General features: G+C 38.7%; 1 protein-coding gene across 1 annotated transcript in view; it reads right to left on the reverse strand.

Annotated features, from left to right (window-relative positions):
- Positions 1-19,646, reverse strand: part of flfl (serine/threonine-protein phosphatase 4 regulatory subunit 3 flfl) — a 283,664-nt gene that overhangs the window by 121,170 nt on the left and 142,848 nt on the right. Inside the window, exon 6 of the mRNA XM_090376738.1 lies at positions 19,172-19,646. This exon is cut by the window's right edge and continues 149 nt beyond it. Within this exon, the coding sequence (XP_090232864.1) occupies positions 19,172-19,646 (475 nt within the window). The remainder of the gene's footprint in view (positions 1-19,171) is intronic.

Below are 19,646 nucleotides of genomic sequence, written 5' to 3' on the forward strand. Positions count from 1 at the left end.
TATCAACTTCCACAAAGGGATGGAAGTCTGTTCCACCAACCAACTACCTGCTGGCTAAAGGCAAATTTCCGCACATCTATCCTACATCTGTCTTTTCTCAATTTGAATTTATGCCCTCTCAGGTGATTATTCTGAGCAAGAGGCAGTATCCCATCAGCATTGAGCATGCTCAAACCATTCAAGGCTTTATACACCTCTATCAGATCATCTTGCCGGTGCCTAGTCCCAGACACTGTAATCTGCAAAACTTAAGCCTTTCATTGTAAGGGCAACCTTTTGTTCCATTCACTAATCTTGCTGCCCTTCTCTGTAATTGTTCCAGCAGCTCTACATCCTTCTTGAAATGAGGCCTCCAGACCTGTATACAGTACTCAAGGTGTGGACTGACCATTGCCTTATACAAGGGAATAATCACCTCCTTATCCCTGCTAGAAAAAGTCTTGTATATCATTGACAAGACACCATGAGCTACTCTTGCAGCCCGTCTGCACTGCACAATTAACCCCCAGGTCCTTTTCATTCTCTACCACTGTCAGTGTAGTACAACTGAGTTGATACATTACTCTGGGGTTACTGTTTCCCATATGTAGTACTTTACATTTGCCAATGTTAAACTTCATTTGCCACCTCTTAGCCCATCTGCTCAACCATTCCAGATCCTGTTGCAGCAGCATACTGTCAGTAGTGCCCTTAACAACCCTGCCAACTTTTGTATCGTCTGCAAACTTGGACATTAAGCTTGATATACCATCATCAATATCATTTATAAATACAAAAAACAACGATGGACCCAACACTGAACTCTGAGGGACTCAACTAATAACATGAGCAGTGTCCATTGATTACCACTCTGTCTCCTCCACCTTAACCATCCCTTTATCCATAGCAGCAATTTGCCTCCAATGCCACACTGCTCCAATTTGTGCAGCAGTCATCCATGTGCAACAGTATCAAAAGCCTTTCTAAGATCCAAATATATAATATCAAAGTTATTCCTTGCATCCAGTTCTTTTGTGACTGCATCATAGTATCCAATCAAATTGGTCAGGGAAGACTTTCCCTTAATGATCCTGCAGTGCTTCTTTAACCAGTGCCTCCATTAATTTTCCTTGAACAGAAGTTAAACTCACAGGTCTATAATTGCTTGTGTCAGCCTTTGATCTTCCTTTGTGAATTGCTGTCAAAATTGCACATCTCCAGTCTATAGGTATCTCCCCTGAGTCCAAAGAAGCTCTCATAATTATGGCTAAGGGTTTGCTTACTTCCTTTGCTGCCTCCTTTAATATAACTGGATAGATTCCATCCAACCCGGGTGCCTTTTTTATGTTTATCCTCAATAATTTCACCTCCACTTTACTCTCAGTTATTACAAAATCATCTAGCTCACTGCCAGAGTTTAACTCACCTCTGGCATTCCCCTTCCTGAATAACTCCTCATGTATGAATGTAGATGCAAAATACTCGATTAGTTTGTTAGCCGCCTCAGCAGGATCATCAACAGTTGAACCATCAATATCCAGTGGACCAATCTGATTCATCCCTTTCCTTCTAGAGTTTACATAAGTAAAGAATTCTTTTCTCTTTTTTCTTTGCATCCTTTGTCAAGGATTTCTCATAATCTGCATTTTCCTGCCTAATCTTCTTTGTGACTTGGTTACAGACCAGCTTATATCTATCATAGCTTCCATGTCACCCAGTAATTTATATGTATCCCATGCATTTTTCTTCTCTGCCATATGTCTCATTAGTTCATCTGACATCCATTTAGGCCTAAACCTTGAACAATATTTCTTAGTTGGTTTGTAAATCCTAGTAGCTTGAAGATAAATTCTTTGAATGCTTCCCATTTTGAATTTGCTGTTGATAACATCATCAGTTGGTCTCACTGTATAGAATTTAAATACTGTCTCAGACCATCGTATTCACCTTTACGAAAGCAAAAACCCTTCCCTTTACACCTGATGGTAGTTACCTCTTTGAGTAAATCCCACTTCAGAACACTGTGATCACTGCCACTTAGTGGTTCCTTTATCTGCAGATTCTTAATGCATGAAGAATCACTACTGATAATCAGATCAAGATTATTACTCCCTCTAGTTGTCTCCTGAACATGCTGATGTAGAAAACAATCATCCAATAAATCCACAGTCTTGCTAGTGTGTGAGTGACCTACCCACAAATTCCAGTCGATATCTGGGAAATTAAAATCCCCCATTATAAGACTCTCTGATTTACTGGCCCACTCTATTTCCCTGTACAGTTTCTTATTATACTCATTAGAGTCATTAGGCCTATGGCACACTCCTACTCTCAATTTTGATCTCTCAATGCCTATGTCACACCAAACTGACTTGACACAGCACTGTCCAGCGATGTCGACTGGCTTCACTTCCTCGGATTTTATGTGTTTCTTAACTAATGGCATAACCTCTCCTCCCTTTCTATCCTGTCTGTACACACTGTACTCCCCAATTCCAGTTCTGCATTCCTTATATCTATGTGACACCAGTCTCTGATATCCCAACAATACCTGCCTTTGATGTTTTGAGCAATATCTCAAATTCATCAAATTTATTTACCAAACTCCTAGAATTGGTGTACACGCAAGAATACATGCACCTGTTCCTATTCTTAGCTACCCTAACACAACCCATGTGTTTACTTGTACCACAATGATTCCCAGCAGTCTCTGAAGTACATTGCATCTTGTTTTCCAGGTCACTTATCTCATGAGCGGAATGTAAGAAATAATTTTGACATTGTTTATTTGGATTTCAGCAAAGCATCTGACTAACACTTGAGAGGTTACTCTATAAGTTGGAACATGTTAGAATCACAGGAAAAATACTTAGATAGGTCGCAGGGTGGCTACAGAAGTTGTGATTAACACATTTTCTGCCTTTTATATTTGGGAGTATCCTTTGTGTGCCTCGGGGGTGATTTTCTGGTGCACTGGAACAAGTGGGCACTGCTTTTTAGTAAATAGATCTCATCTGTAAAGAATCATTACTCACTCCAAGTAATGCCATTGTCAATGCATCAATTGTTTGTAGCATTCTAACATCAAGAGATGTATTTGAACGAGATTTAGAATCCGCATCACTTGAACAGAATACTATTTTAGTATCAGATGACATTATAAATATTCAATGTTATCAGTTTTATTGTATTGTCCATTCTTGTTCCTTTTCAGTCCTGATGTCCAGTCTGTGGATCCATTATAACAACCCTTTAGGGTAAAATTTTATAGGAAAATGCTTTTTAACAGCTCATTTATCGACTGCAATTGAATGGATGATTATACGTGTTAAAACAAAAAAAAAATTGTATTTGTTTTGATGTAATTCTGTGTTTGGGCCAACGTAAGAACAGGGGTTCCCCAAGGGTAGTTAGTTAGTGTTAGTTGTCTGAGGGCACCAGGGCTTTCCCCCATCTCTGCATTGTATTCTTTGTGATTGACACAGAACTCTGTGAGGCACCTCCGTAGCCAGGTGGGTAGGAGCAGCAGTGCGTAGCACATGCTTCTTGATTAGACCGGGGTTCGAGCCTGTGACCACCAAATATGGAGGATGCAGAAAGGTCAGGGAATGACCACCGTATATCCCTGGAGCAATATGGCCTTAGTTGCTAATGCTCCTAAAAACCAAATAATAACAACAACAGAACTCTGTGGGGGTCAGAGATTTAAAAAGTGTGTGGGGAGTGGCCTGTTGTGTAGCATTATGTTCTGTAGTTTCTCTGACCATTTAGCCATTGGGCCCCTATTGGAACCCACCGTTGCCCTCACTTTGCCATGAGGAGGAAGGCCAGGCACCCAGTAGATTATTTAAGTACTCTGGCAGGCTCCACCACCCAATTTCCAAGGATTTCAGTGGCAAGCCTTTAAAAAAAAAAAAAAAAAAAACTAGAAAATTACTGAAAAAGATTTACAAGAAAGTGGTAGAATTTAGATGTTGATTAGAATTTGGCAGCACTGTTAAGGGGGTGCACTCGGTCAGTTTAGTTATGGGGGGGGGGGGACAGGTAGAAGAATAGGGACGATAGAGTAGGCAATCCCGAAAGAGGTCAGTGGAGATGAGCCACACCAAGCGAAGTATGGGGAGTAGGCAGGGAGAGGAGGAGACAGGGAACTGGGTTAAAGTACCCAGTTCAGATCGCCCAATGCCGTCTCAGCAGTAAAGCCACAGGATGTAGTGTTGAATTCGGTAGGAAGGTCAAACTGCCCATCCCGCTCTGGGAGTGGGACATGTTAGACGGCTGTGGGGAACCCACCAGGCAAAGGGGTAGGAGACACACACACACACACATTTACTCTATTCACAATCCACATTCTCATTCATTGTTTTTTTCTCCAAGTTTTTATATATATATATATATATATATATATATAAAAAAACACTTACACTTTCATTCATTCTTCTGGCTTTAATTTCATTTATTCAACTCTCGTCTCCTGCACCACACTCCCAGGCAACCCAACGCACTGTAATTCCTCAGTCGTGGTGCAGGTCAGGGGAGAAGGCAGTGTTTGCGTTGTTAGTAAATGTTTGTTAGTATGTATATGTATATATATATATATATATATATATATATATATATATATATATATATATATATAAAGTAATGTAAGTTATTCCCAACTGTGTATTCCCTCGGCCAACCACATTTTCTCTTCCACTCATTCCCATTCACTGTCTCTTTCTCTCATGCTAGGTCATTATTTCTTCCACCAAAAATGCCATTTATTCCCTTTTACCATAATTCCTAGTTCACTCAGTGCCCAGCCTATTCATTCTCATTCATTCATTCTACGTTGCATCCCCTTGGTATTAGCTTACTGATGTTTTTCAGCCAATCTGCTTCCCTGGCTGCCTGTACATCTCCCTCCCCTACATGGTTATTTATTTTGTGTGGGACCAGGTTCCTACACATGGGTAGTCCTGGGGAGTTTTGTCACGTCAGGTTTCTGTTGGGGCACAGAACACTTCTATCCTGACAGTTTTTAAGTCATCATCTGGGCATGGTGGGAAACTTGGGCAATTTTAACTATTGATTGTTTAATTGCTGGGGGGCTGAATTGCCATTCTTTGGAGTTCTGTGCATTTCGAATACTTTCTGTGTAAAAGATGTAAAGGCTTTATAATTTTTCTCTTCTATGATGAACAGATGTTTTTCTCCCCTGGGAAGGGGGCCAATCTGTGCTATTAGCTCTGTTCTGGGGATGTCATATATTATACATGCATTCCAGTCCACTCTCGCCACAGGTGCAGTTTGGGTCATCATTCAGCACTAAGGAGGTTAGTTTCGCCTTTAGGGAGCCGTAACCTCTCAATATAAATGTCGCAAAAAGTCCAGGGGCATATCACTTAGGTAGTTTTGAGCTAACAATTGCCACCCATGGCAGAAACCTTTTGGCGACCAGACCTCTAGTTTCCTGCTCCCACTTTGTTTGCCATAGCTCATGGAGCTTTGTGGCTATTCTTTTTCTTTCGGCATTGAAAGTGTTGGTTGTATCAAGGGCTATCCCCAGAAATTCTGTGGATATGCCCTTTTAAAATCTACAATATAAGCCTCTTTTGGCTACTTCCAGGTAAAGTGAGAGAGCTCCAGCCAGCAACTGTAGTGCAGGTGTGCTTACTGTGCATATGCTCTGGTAATAGTGAGTAGTATTGTCCTTTGTATCGATTCTAATTTATTCCTATTTCTTACTATGGCCAAGCGGGTAAACCACGCACCAGCTCCATAGGTGATAACAGGTAGGAACATTGCGTGATATATGATTGCCAGGGTCTTTCTTTTGAGCCCCCAGTCTTCTCGACTGATCCTGGCAATCATACCTGCATAATTTCTCACTTTCTTCGCCAAGTAGATCAAATGGGATAAAAAGTTAATTTTGAATCAAAGACCACTCCAAGATATTTTAGTTCAGTTCTGTTACCATTTTTATAGTGGTTGTGTTAATTTTGATTTATGGATAGTATTTGTTTGGTTTTTTTCAGGCGATATTTTGAGCATGTGCATTTGTGCCCACTCCTGCAGATGCAAGAGGGCAGCATTTGATCTTTGCTCTACAACCACTCGTGTGTTACCTTTTACAAGGAAAATCATGTCATCTGCAAAAACCAGGCTTTCCAAGGGGCCCAGATCCAAGACCAGAAATTCGTCAAGAACAATGTTCCAGAAGAAAGGGCCAAGGATTGAACCCTGCGGGCAACCTTTATTCACAGGGCATGTCAATTCCTGGAACCTTGTCCGTACTGAGATACTTCTGTCTGTAAGGTAGCTGTTTATTAACTTATATGGGTTTTGTGGGGCATTTGCCTGGCAGAGTCTGCTAAGGACACTAGGCCACCAGAGTGAGTCAAATACACCAGCAAAGTCAATAGAGATTACCAGCATATATTTCTCCACTGAGTTTTTAACTGTTGTTAGTAGGTGGTGCATGGCATCCTCCATAGAGTTACCCTGCTTAAAACCATACTGATTTTTGGAATGTAAATCTGCTTCTGTGTAATATTGAGCTAATCTGCTGTATATTAGTCTTTCATATATTTTCCCTAGTACAGGGAGTAAGGCTATTGGTCTATATGATTTGGGATCAGTAGGGGGTTTTTTCAGGGATTTTGAGATCTTAACACTACTTTTTTCCATATTTTTGGGAACATACCTTCTGTCATACAGTTATTATATAGTGCTATTAATTTGTCTGTTGCTATTTCCACTAATTTTTTGATAATCTCAACCTCTAAGAGATCAAAACCTGGGCATTTATTGTTTTTGGTTTTAGATAGTGTTATTTCTAAGTCTTGTATAGTAAACAGAGGTTTAATATTGGCATTGTCATATTCAGTGTTTTCTTTTATAATGTCTAGCTGGGTGGGGGAATGATTCCCAGTTTCAGCCTGAATGATACTGGGATGTTATTTACAGAATCCACACAACACAGGGTTGGGATTCCATCTGGTTTGACAGTAGTTTCAAAGACATCTTTTGGCAGCTTGTTGGTCACTATTCTGTAGACAACTCCCCAAGGGTTATTGTTTCCAGTAGTTCCCAAAAAGTGCCTCCAGCATTCCTTTTTCTTGTCTCTTATGAGGGCTGTATACTGATTCCTGAGAGTTCTATAAGAATCTCTCAGTGCATCCACCTCATTTTGTGGCCAAGATGTTCTGGCTCTTTGAACATGTCTCCTCTCCTAGTGTACCCTTCTTTTGAGTATAGTCAGTTCTGGGCACCAACAGGGAACTGCCTGCTTCCTCAGTTTTTTCCGCGGGATAGACAGGGTTGCTGTTTTTGTTAAAATGTTTGTCATAGTCAGTGCTTGCTCATACAGGCTACAGTTGCATGATCTAGACCACTCAGTTTCCTGTTTTTCGAAAATCTGCCAGTTTGCCTTTTTAAGGTTATAACTTTTGATATCCAACAGAGAGTGTTGGGTCATTTGTAACTGCCTTTTTAGTTTGAAGGAACTGGGACCACTGCTACTTTTGATTTTCTTAAACAATGTTGATGAAGAAATATAGGGCATTATGTCTAGAGTAGTTAATAATCAGCACCAAGCAGAACTTTTTCAGGAATGACTTGGATAGACTTCAGGGATGATCAGAAAAGTGGCTGCTAAGTTTTAATGTGATAAAACATACTTAGTGAGGCTGAATTACAAGAAGCATAGGAAAAGGGGGATTTGGGAATTACAATTCAGTTGGACATGAAACAGCGTAGACAGAATGCAAGGAGGGACCACAGTACCCTATCAATGATTTATCATAAACTTGTTAATAATCCAACTGTATAAGGAATACTGTGTTAAGTATAGAAACATGCATGGGATACATACAAATTAACACATGACACAGAAGCCTATGATATATACAAGTTGATCTGTAACCAAGTTACAAAGGAGGTTAGGCAGGCGAAGGCAGATTACGAGAAATCTTTGGCACGGGATGCAAAGAAAAACAGCAATGAGTTCTTTACTTATGTAAACTCTAGAAGGAAGGGGATGAATAAGATTGGTCCACTTGATATTGATGGGTCAACTGTTGATGATCCTGCTCAGGTAGCTAACAAACTAAATGAATATTTTGCATCGACATTCACACATGAGGAATTATTCACAAGGGGAATGCCAGAGGTGTATTCAACTCTGGCAGTAAGCTAGAGAATCTTGTAATAACTGAGAGTAAAGTGGAGGAGAAATTGTAGAAGACAAACACAAGAAAGGCACCTGGGGGTGGATGGGATCTATCCGGTTATATTAAAGGAGGCAGCAAAGGAAGTAAGCAAACCCTTAGCCATAATTATGAGAGCTTCCTTGGACTCAGGGGACGTACCGACAGACTGGAGATGTGCAAATGTGACCCCAATTCACAAAGGAGGATCAAAGGCTGACACAAGTAATTATAGACCTGTGAGTTTAACTTCTGTGCCAGGAAAATTAATGGAGGCACTAGTTAAATAAGCACTGCAGGATCATTTAGACAAGACTTCAGTTATAGCTCGGACACAGCATGGTTTTGTTAAGGGGAAGTCTTGCCTGACCAATTTGACTGGATACTATGATGCAGTCACAAAGGAACTGGATGCAGGGAATAACTTTGATATTATATACTTGGATCTTAGACAGGCTTTTGATACTGTTGCACATGGAAGACTGCTGCACAAATTGGAACAGTGTGACATTGGAGGCAAATTGCTGCTGTGGATAGAGGGGTGGCTGAGGGGGAGAAGACAGAGAGTGGTAATCAATGGACACTGCTCATCGTGGACTAATGTTATTAGTGGAGTCCCTCAGGGCTCAGAGTTGGGTCCATTATTGTTTTCTGTATTCATAAATGATATTGATGATGGTATATCAAGCTTAATGTCCAAATTTGCAGACAATACAAAGGTAGGCAGGGTTGTCAAGGACACTCTGACACTATGCTGCTGTAATAGGATCTGGAAGGGTTGAGCAGATGGGCTGAGAGGTGGCAAATGAAGTTTAACTTTGACAAATGTAAAGTACTACTCATGGGAAACAGCAACCCCAGAGTAACGTGTCAACTCTGTGGTACTACACTGACAGTGGTAGAGAATGAAAGGGACTTGGGGGTGATTGTGCAGGCAGATATGAAGTTCTCTGAGCAGTGCAGACGGGCTGCAAGAGTAGCTCATGGAGTATTGTCAATGATATGTAGGAATTTTTCTAGCAGGGATAAGGAGGTGATTATTCCCTTGTATAAGGCAATGGTCAGGCCACACCTAGAGTACTGTATACAGGTCTGGAGGCCTCATTTCAAGAAGGATGTAGAGCTGCTGGAACGAGTACAGAGAAGGGCAACAAGATTAGTGAATGGAACAAAGGGGTGCTCTTATGAAGAAAGGTTTCAGTTTTGCAAATTACAGTGTCTGGAGACTAGGCACCAGCGAGGTGATCTGATAGAGGTGTGTATAAAGCCTTGAATGGTTTGAGCATGCTCAATGTTGATGGGATTCTTCCTCTCGCTCAGAATAATCACCTGAGAGGGCATAAATTCAAATTGAGGAAAGACAGATGTAGGATAGACATGTGGAAATTTGCCTTTAGCCAGGGGGTGGTTGGTTGGTGGAACAGACTTCCATCCCTTGTCATGGAAGTTGATAGCCAAAATAAGTTTAAGGCTCAGCTGGACAGGTATTTTGAACGAACAGAGGGGTGAAGTAGCAGTGGTTTTTTTTTTTTTTTTTAATTTTATTTTGGCTGATGCTGCATAAGCTTGCTTTCTTGCATCAAATGCCTCTACTAATGCTAATGCTAAATATTGAAAACTGATGCCTTTTCAAGTCAAGTCAATATGTGGCCCACACCGATCCTCATATAAGGTTTAGTGGACCCCGTTCCTATTTTGAGTTTGGCACCCATGATCTAATATGCCATTCGTATGCGTTTTAGCCTGGAGTGGTGAAGCAAACCAATATAATAACTAAACTCAGTTCCTTGTATAAATATATTTTTAGATAATTATCAGTACCAGCTGGCCTCGATTAACGCGATTAATTCGTCCTGCGAGTGCATCATGCAAAATGGAAATGTGTTAATCGAATATAATAATATTTAATAGGAAAAATTATAATTGGTCCGTGACCTTCAGGAACGTCCATAAAGAATTTTAAAAATACATTTTAAATAACGTTTTAACTGTATACCATGTAAAAGATAATAAAAATAATTATAGAATTAAATGTTTATTGCATAAAATATATAATGAAGAAACTAACTATTTGCTATGGAAATATTTGAACACAGTTGTTTGAACAGTTTTGGCTTTCTTTTTCTCATCATACAATTTCCGATAGCTGACAACAAGCTTCTCTAGGCCCTGGCAAAATAACATGCTTCTTTCGATTAGGATCAACATTCATTACCTTTTGTTTAAGGTTCTCAGTGATACGAGAGATTTCGCCTAGCTCTTTTACCGCTATCTCCTTTGCAGTAACATTTTCATCTGGCTCACTCTTTTTCTTCAGCTTCTTCATACACACGCTGTTCCTCTATTTGAAGGAGATCATTGTCACTCAGCTGTTCTGAATATGAATTCAGTGATTCTGGAACGTTAGCCGTATCTAAGCCTTTGAAACCAAGGTAATTACCAATATTAGTTGTATTCAATAACTTTTTGAACTGCACCTTTGAAGCCAGTAAAATCGTTTGTGCAATGGGGTAAAAGATGCTTCCAAACTGCTCTCATATTGCTGGCTGTCACTTCTTCCCATGCTGCATGAATGTTTTTAATGGCCACTTGTATGTTATTTTTTTTTTCAAAATTCTGGTACAGAAATTGTATTGTCTCCGGTTGTAGCTTCAGTGCCTGTGCAAATGTTCTATGAAGATAATAAGCCTTGAAAGTTGCGATCGTCCTTTGGTCCATGGGTTGCAATAACAAAGTCATATTCGCCAGTAAAAAAACAACTTCCACATTTACATTTAAGTCACCAAGTGCAGAAGAATGTCCAGGTGAATTATTTAAAAGCAAGAGAGCTTAAAAGTAAGATTATTTTTCTTGCAATAGGCATCAACTGTTGCCTATTGACAGAAATAAGATGTAGGGCTCTGGTCATCCATGCTTTTTTATTTGAACGCAAAATGACTGGAAGGGTTCGATAGGCTTCAATTTAAAATCACCTTCAGTGTTACCTCCTAATAAAAGTGCTAGTCTATCTTTTGAGACTTTATACCCAGGTTGGGATGCTTCGTTTGCAGCCAATTAAGTTTTAGTTGGCATCCGTTTCCAAAATAGGCCCATTTTGTCTATATTAAATATTTGCAGAATGTCTGAATGATTATTTTGCAATTCTGCAGGAAATTTGGTTGCAGCATCTTCATCAGCACTAACAGCTTTCCCTGTTACTTTAACATTATGCAGTCCTGCTCAATTTTTGAAACATTCAAACCACCCTGAACCAGCAGCAAATGTTTCAGTCTCCCACTTGATATTTTATTTCTTTGAGCTTAGTAAAAATGTTAATATCTTTGCTCTGAATATTGTCCTTAGATAATGGAATTCCTTTTTGATTGCAATCTTCTATCCAAATTGATAAAATATTTTAAATTTCAATCATTACTGGAGTTCTGTTTCTGGTATTTTGTAAAACAAAAGAAGTTGATGAAACTTTACCTTTCTCTTTGTATTCGTCCTTACGGCTCAAGAAAGTTCATACGGTAGACTCACCATATCCTAGATCTCTTACGATTTTCGCATGGTTTGCACCACTTTCATGATTTTTAATAACTTCAAGTTTTTCGGCTAAAGTAATAACTTTGTGTTTTTTTTTTATTGCAATCACGTTTTTCACTCTTTCTTTTATCCATAATTAACAGGGGTACAAAATTAGAATTTTTAAATACGTCTACAGATGACTTTATTAGCAGGAGACAAGTAAACATCTACTTCCGATGGTTGATGGAATGCACTGAGGCAGGCAGCAGGCAAATGCTTATTTATTGGCCATCAGACACTTAGCGTGCAATTCGAATCTTAGCACACGATTCGAATCTTTTTCAACTATCACATAAAAAAGATCGCGTTAACTGGAAATTTGCATCACGTAAAGCAGAAAGTGGTAACATTTTTTGAAACTGCGGTAGCTGAAAAACATGTTAATCAAACTCGCGTTAGTAAGGACTGGCTGTATTTCAAAATATTATTATTAAAATAAATAACCATGGATTTTTGGTTGAAAAAAGAACCGTAAAACGAGAAGCAAGTACTTCTAGTAGTGCAACTGTGGACAATGAAAACGAACACAATATTGTCACACTTCAAAGTAAGAAAACAGGAACCAACTAATAAAAGACCAAAACAAAAGTATGATGACAGTTATTTGAATTTCGGCTTTACACATGTTGGAAATAAAGCTGTTCCTGATGCACAGTGCATACAACGTATGTAATAAAATATTAGCAAACAGTTCTATGGCTCTTGCTAAACTTGTGTTTCGTAAGAGTTCCGTAAATATATTGTGAAATGAAAAGTGTTTGTGACTAAAAAAGTTTGAGAAATGCTGCTGTAGAATCATCTTCCAATACTGGCAATGACAGTGAGCTGCTTTTAATTTGACTTTTTTTTAATTAAAAAAGGTCACCACAATGGGACATAGCTCAGAAACACTTTGGTTACTGCCATCTGCAGCAATTGAAAATGGCCCCTTTTTTCAGAGTTGTCACTCTCTTCTTTCGGTAACAATGCTTGTTTTTTGTTCTTCTATACCTGTATTTTCCTGCTGTTTCACTACCATAACATGCTACTGAACACACACAGTCAGCACAACTAGAAGATTATTTTCTATGACAAAAGACAGAAATACATGTTTGAAAAGTGTGACATCATTTTCACAATGAAATTCTACATCTATTATTGCATTTCTTTTTACCAACATTAGCTAGAACTACAGGCAATTCAATTTCTTCATAACCAAAGGAAGCTGTTGATGCCAGTATTTTGATTAAACTATCAAACGGTGTCTATAAATTATTAAATAACAGGAACTACAACAGTTTTTTTAAATGGAAGAGACAACTCAAAAAGTTAATAAGTTTCCACGTGGATACCATTTGCAGCACGTCCAAATGGTTTACAATTTCAAGCAAAGTGTCTTCTAGCAATTTGAGACATCATGGAAATGAATGCATCAGTGATTTGCTTGCAAAGTTTGTCCAGATTTGCAATGTGTGTACAATACATACAATCCTCTACACAACTCCACACAAAAAAAGTCCAATGTGATTATATCTGGAGAACAAGGGGAGCCATGGACTCCTTTGGGCTCCTGTCCAATACAATTGACCTGGAAAATGCTCACTGTGAGTCAAAGCAAAATGAGGAGGAGTGCCATCTTGCTGAAACATAATGTTCTGCCAGCTATGGAATCAAAAAATGTTCTAGCATATCCAAGTCACTGTTATCAGGGGGGTTTCACTGCTCCAGATCCTGCAGTTGTAGCGGCTGACCTTACTAGACAGGTGGAAGATGGACTTGTCACTAAAGACAAGTTTGTTCAGGAACTCTTAATCATTTTAAATCCAATGAGCATGTCCACAGCAAACATTCTCTGAAGTAGCAGATTGTCTGGTTTCAATGCTTACACAAGCTGGATTTTGAATGCATAAAGTTTCAGGTGGTGGTGGAAAATTTTGTGAATGGTCTATTGGGACATTTCTAGTTCTCTGCTAGCATGATGGATATATTTCCTTGGGCTGCATGTAATACTTTAATGAACACACTGACATTCTCAACACTTTTTGCAGTCAGACCCACACACTTCTTATGCAGGACTGCCCATCGCTTAATGGACCTGCCCGGGGTACCTCACCTCCATATTGCCAACAGTACCACCTATACACCGTAAATACAGATTTAAATTTGGTAAACCAAAACACTCATTGCTTTCTGTTGTACCATTGCCATTTTAATGGATATTGCAAGGTGCAACTCACCAACATCTACATGATGCTACATAAAACTCTTTGAGCAGCTCTTTCAAATGACAAACATTATTCATAATATCAGCTCTGAGTTGTGCTTAATAATCATTTGTAATGTGGTCAATAATTTATGGGCACCCTTGTATGACAGAGGTAGTAGATATGAAATATAAATTTAAATACTCAAATGCATGCTTAACACACTTAGTGAATGTTTGTTTCCAAGAGTTAAGTTTTTCTCATTTGTACATGTTTGCTTCCTATATATATTCAGTCTGTCCTTTGCATGTATACACACAGAAAAAGGGCACTGATCTTAAAAGGGTCCAAAAACAGGAAACTCACATGATGACATTGGAAAAATGGTGACCATGTGAGAAAGACTCTGAATAGGTAGGCTACAGAGCTTGGTAACCTGGCACCTCAGAGGTGACTGAAGTTTAAGGCACTGGGGGGGGGGGGTGTTAGTGAAATGAATAAAGGCAGAGGCGCATTATAGCCTTAGTTGCTAATGTGCCAATAAAACCCAAGAACCAACCAACCAATGAAGGCAGAATTTTCACTGTTATAAACAAGTCAGAACTAGGAGACAAATTCAAATTACAGGGGAGGAGGTTTAGTTTAGATTGAGGAAGTTTTATTTTAGGCAGTGAGTCGGTGATTACTGGACAAAGCTGCCTTTGCGGGTAGTTGAGGCTGACAGTTTGAATAAATTCAAAGGTCAACTGGATAGTTACCTATGTGAAGAGGGAAGCAAATAATTTACATTTTCTTATCTACTCTTTTTTTTGCCAGTGCAGAAAAAGTCTGTGGCTTCCTTGCACTATGTGGCTATTACCACTATTATCACTATCTGAAAACAGGTTATACCATAAAGCTCAGTTACCTTATACCACTGTTTTACTACACTGTTTTTCCACACCAAAGCTCGCAACAATTGTAAAGCAGTTATTAATCAGTCCAAACTAGAGTTTGAACAGGCTAAGAGTCGAAAACTTGCTTCTTGCCCTAATGGTAGCCGAACATTCTGGTCTCTTGCCAAAGCTACTGGCCACAACTTTGCCCATCTCTGCTCCCACCTCTGTCCAAACCAGATGGTTCTATTGTCACTTCAGCCAAGGATAAAGCTGACCTGCTAGCATCCCATTTTTCTTCCAGCTCATGTATTGATCGTGGTAAAACACCTCCCACCATTCCCAACACTCTCCATTCAATGCCTCCTGTAGTCTTCCGTCAAAAGGATATCAGAAGGATTTTGATGAATCTTGATGCTAAGAAAACTCCAGGTCCTGATGGTATTTCTCCACTTGTTCTCAAAACCTGTGCTCCTGAACTTACTCCTATTCTTTGCCACCTTTTTTCACTCTCTTCTTCCAAAGGTGTTTTTCCTTCTGCTTGGAAATTTGCTCATATCCAGCCAGTCCCTAAAAAGGGTGACAAATCCCTCCCATCCAATTATCGTCCCATTCCAATTACTTCTACTCTTTCTAAAGTAATGGAGAAATCAATTAACTGCCAACTCTTAAACTACCTAGAAACCTTCCATCTGATCAACGATCGCCAGTATGGATTCCGTCAGTGTCGATCCACTGGTGATATTCTGTCTTATGTTACCCATTTATGGATTAATTCAATGGAAAGGTTCGGCGAAACACAAGTAGTTGCTCTTGACATCTCAAAGGCTTTTAATCGTGTTTGGCATAAAGGTCTTCTAAATAAGCTTCCATCTTATGGTTTGCCAAATGTTTTTAGTAATCGGTTATCCAGTTTTCTCTCTGATCGCTCATTGAGGGTGATGGTAGATGGCTCTCTGTCTTCTAACTTCTTCACTAATGCCGGTGTCCCCAAGGTTCAGTTCTTTCCCCCAATCTTTTCCTCTTGTATATTAATGACCTTCTTCCATTGACTGGAAATCCTATCCATAGTTTTGCCGATGATAGTACATTGCATTCCACTTTCCATTTTGAGAAACCTTGTCCTGCTCAATCAGCTTCAACTTCTCGAAAATCTGCTACCAATTCTTTAAATGCTGATCTTCAGGTAATTCTCCAGTGGAGCAAAGACAACTTAGTTGATTTCAACCCTTCTAAAACTCAGTCTTGTCTTATATCTCGCAAAAAGGATTCTTCTGCTCCTATGCTTATCTTTAGTGACACTCCGATTTCTAGGCAAAATGATTTACTCTGACTTCTAATCTCTCTTGCCATAAGCACATTACAAATATTGCTTGTTCTGCATCTAAAAAACTTGGTTTTCTCTTTCGCTCTCGGCGTTACTTTTCTTCCAAACAGCTGCTCACTCTGTATAAATCACAAATCTGCCCTGCCATGGAATATTGTTCCCACATCTGGGGTGGTGCCCCCAAAACCTCTCTCAGGCTTCTAGATTCCATTCAGAAGAGGGCAGTTTTTTTTTTTTTTTTTTGGCGCATTAGCAACTAAGGCCATATTGCTCCAGGATATGCGGTGGTTATTCCCTGACCTTTCCGCATCCTCCGTATTTGGCGGCGACGGGCTCGAACCCCCGTTCTAATCAAGAAGCGTGTGCTACGCACTGCTGCTCCTTCCCACCTGGCTACGGAGGTGCCAAGAGAAAGAGGGCAGTTAGGTTAATTAATGATTCATCTCTAACAGAGTCTCTCCACTCGCTTTCTCATAGACGTACTGTTTCTGCTGCATGCCTCTTCTACAGATACTTCCATGGGCACTGTTCTTCTGAATTGGCTTCTATAATTCCCGCTCTCTCTCTCTTTCAAAACAGTCCGAACACGTGCTGCCACCAGCCAACATCCATTTACTGGCCAACTTCAAACTCACAGAACCAACTTTTCATCTTCCTCATTTATTCATTCAACTGCCGTTTTCTGGAACAACCTTCCTTCATAAGTATTTCCTGAAAATTATAATCTATAGAAGTTCAAGTCCAATGTCAACAAATGTCTTCTTTCGTCTTCTCAGCCTCCAACCCAAGCACGGTACTAAGTACTATAGGTTCTAAATACCTCTCGTGTTTGGGGTTCACATAAAAAAAAAAAAAAAACACTGCATTTTTTTTTTAAATGTCTCTTTTAAACCATTTACCTTAATTTTAGTTGGCAATCCTTTTAAGGGCTGCACTTCTTAATTGGCAATGTCTTATTTTTATTAGTTTCATTTTATTCCTTTCTTGTGCATCTCGTTTAAACTAAGTTGGCATTAAAGAAGTAAGTTACAGATAATAAAGTTGTGCTGAATCATCTGATAATCATAATAAAATATTGAAGAAAATATTAAATTTAAGTTACTCCAAGATTCCAAAACAATTCCTCATAACTATCATAGGCCTCATAACTAATCACTCTCATCACAGAGAAATCTACTTGAACTGACTCATTTCTCAGCACGGCAAGAATGTTTAAAATTTGAGGGCCATCTGAATAGTTAAAAAAAACAGGCTTTGGCAAGGGAAAACACCCTTACCACATCCCACTCCCCTTTCCCAACAGTGGCAGGAATCTTTATGGCAAACTTTGAGTCACAGCAACTCAAACCCATAAACCCAAATTCTGGTCATTTTATGTAAATGACTGGTGTGATAAAGACCCAAGAATTCAGAATATTTAAATGAATTCCACAGATGCCTAAAATAACATTCATTCAAAATTAATGATAAAAGGCAGCTCCTTGTGCATAGCAATATACTATAAACCAAGCAGTGCTGATTACATTTTCAGCTACAACTCCAACTTTCTCATCACAAAACTATACATTTTAATATCATTTACCAATCAAAACCTCAGAATTTCCAAGGAAGTCCAAAAAGAATTAACAAATATTAACGTTTATCCATAAAAGGCCCCCACAAATTTATCAACAGAATAAAATCCTCCAACCACTACACATTTTTCAGGCAACACCAAAATTCAGATTTCCCCACAATCATACTAGCAGCACATATAGGTGACTACTTAATCAATTTGCACTGGTGGCACATCAATTAAGTACCATATTTATTTAAAGTGGTAGTAAACATATTAAGAGCAAATAAATAAAAAAAGAAAAATATCACAGAAAGAAGACATTTCAACAGGGTAAAAATTTCTTTTATCACATAGAGGGCTGAAAGAGGTATCAAAATGTGCCACACTGAAAATGTTTTTACAAAACAAAAAAATTTTGCTTCTTTGGATTAAACATATGACACTATATGCTTCATACACAGAAATAAACAGATTTAAAAACCTTTTACATGTATTTATGAAGACTGTATGTGTGTGTGTGCATTTACCACTTCACTACTGAATAATTATGATGCTATCAACCTTACAAATCAAAATTTTCACAAACTACACACACAAAAAAAAAAAAGTATCAAAAAGGGAAAATATACATTTTATACACATATAAAACATGTATATATAAAGAAATCCAGGCCATAAAAACTGAAACCAATTTTAACTTTCCTTCTCCATTTCTGACAGTTAAACAACATTAATTTAGTTTAAAAAAAAAAACACTTTTCCCACACAATTTCTGTCAGACTAATAGCAACGTAACTAAACAATTTTTTTCCCTCCTCACATTCCAAAGGTAATGCCCAACAGAAATTAACTGTGAACTTATTGCCATGTAAGATGAATATATCATGACCGTAAAATAAGCAGAATAGTCAAAATAAAACATGTCAATCTTGGTAAGCATTTGCAAGGAGATTACACTTATCTGTTACAACTGACAATATAAACCAATGCTGCTCATTTCTGCTTCCCACTGAATAAACTGAGGGATGCTGCTTACTGAAAGACTGCTACAAAAAAAAAAAAAAAAAAAAAAAGTGATCTTGTTTCATAACAATGCCATGCCATGCCACACTGCACTATACACAGCCATGCAAAACCCAGTAATGGTTCATGCAATATGAGAAGGGGGGGGCCTTTTGGCATATCCACTGTATGGTCCAAACCTTGTCCTCGTTTCGATTACTACATCTTTGGACCATAGGAACATTAGCCAAAGAAAGAATCTCCAACTAGTGAAGATGTAGATCAGGTGTTAGTCTGGCTGTAGTTGCTTCAACTAGGACTGTTTACCACGAGTAGTGTCATGCACTCACCTACCGGTGAAACAAGCACCTGAATGTTGGTGGTGGTTATGTACAAAAATAAGATGGCACCTTTACTATATGCCTCTATCCACAAAACCTTCAGTTTGGAAAATGCTGCAATTAATAATAAATAATGAAAACACTTACCTGGAGTAATGAAACAATTTCTACTTTGTTGAAGAAATTAAATGAATTAAGAGTTGAGAGCATATTCTCTTCAAACACAGATGGTGTAGGTAAAACAACATCCTGGATATACTGCACTCTGTAAGTCTGATGAATCTTTGCTACCAATTCAGTATTAGAAATAGGAATAACTTCCTTGAACCGTGATACACTCTTTAGATATTCTCGGTGACGCTTTGGTATAGGAGAAGTAGGGTCATATTCCAGTACACCAACAACATCAAATATCGTGTCATCTGCAAACATCACTTCAAATAGTGCATTTTTATTTAAAAGAAAAATATTTTTGAATATTTCATATAACTGGTGGAGGCCATCAATATTTTCTAGGTCCTCACACATGTGAAACACTTCCAGTAATTTTTTAATATAGTTTTCAGATTCCAACAACATTGATAACTTTTCCCGACGAATAGGCGAAGGCAAACAACTACTT

The sequence above is a fragment of the Mastigoproctus giganteus genome, chromosome 6 (genome assembly GCF_048544385.1).
Source record: "Mastigoproctus giganteus isolate SK-2022 chromosome 6, ASM4854438v1, whole genome shotgun sequence".
NCBI classification, from domain to species: Eukaryota; Metazoa; Arthropoda; class Arachnida; order Uropygi; family Thelyphonidae; genus Mastigoproctus; species Mastigoproctus giganteus.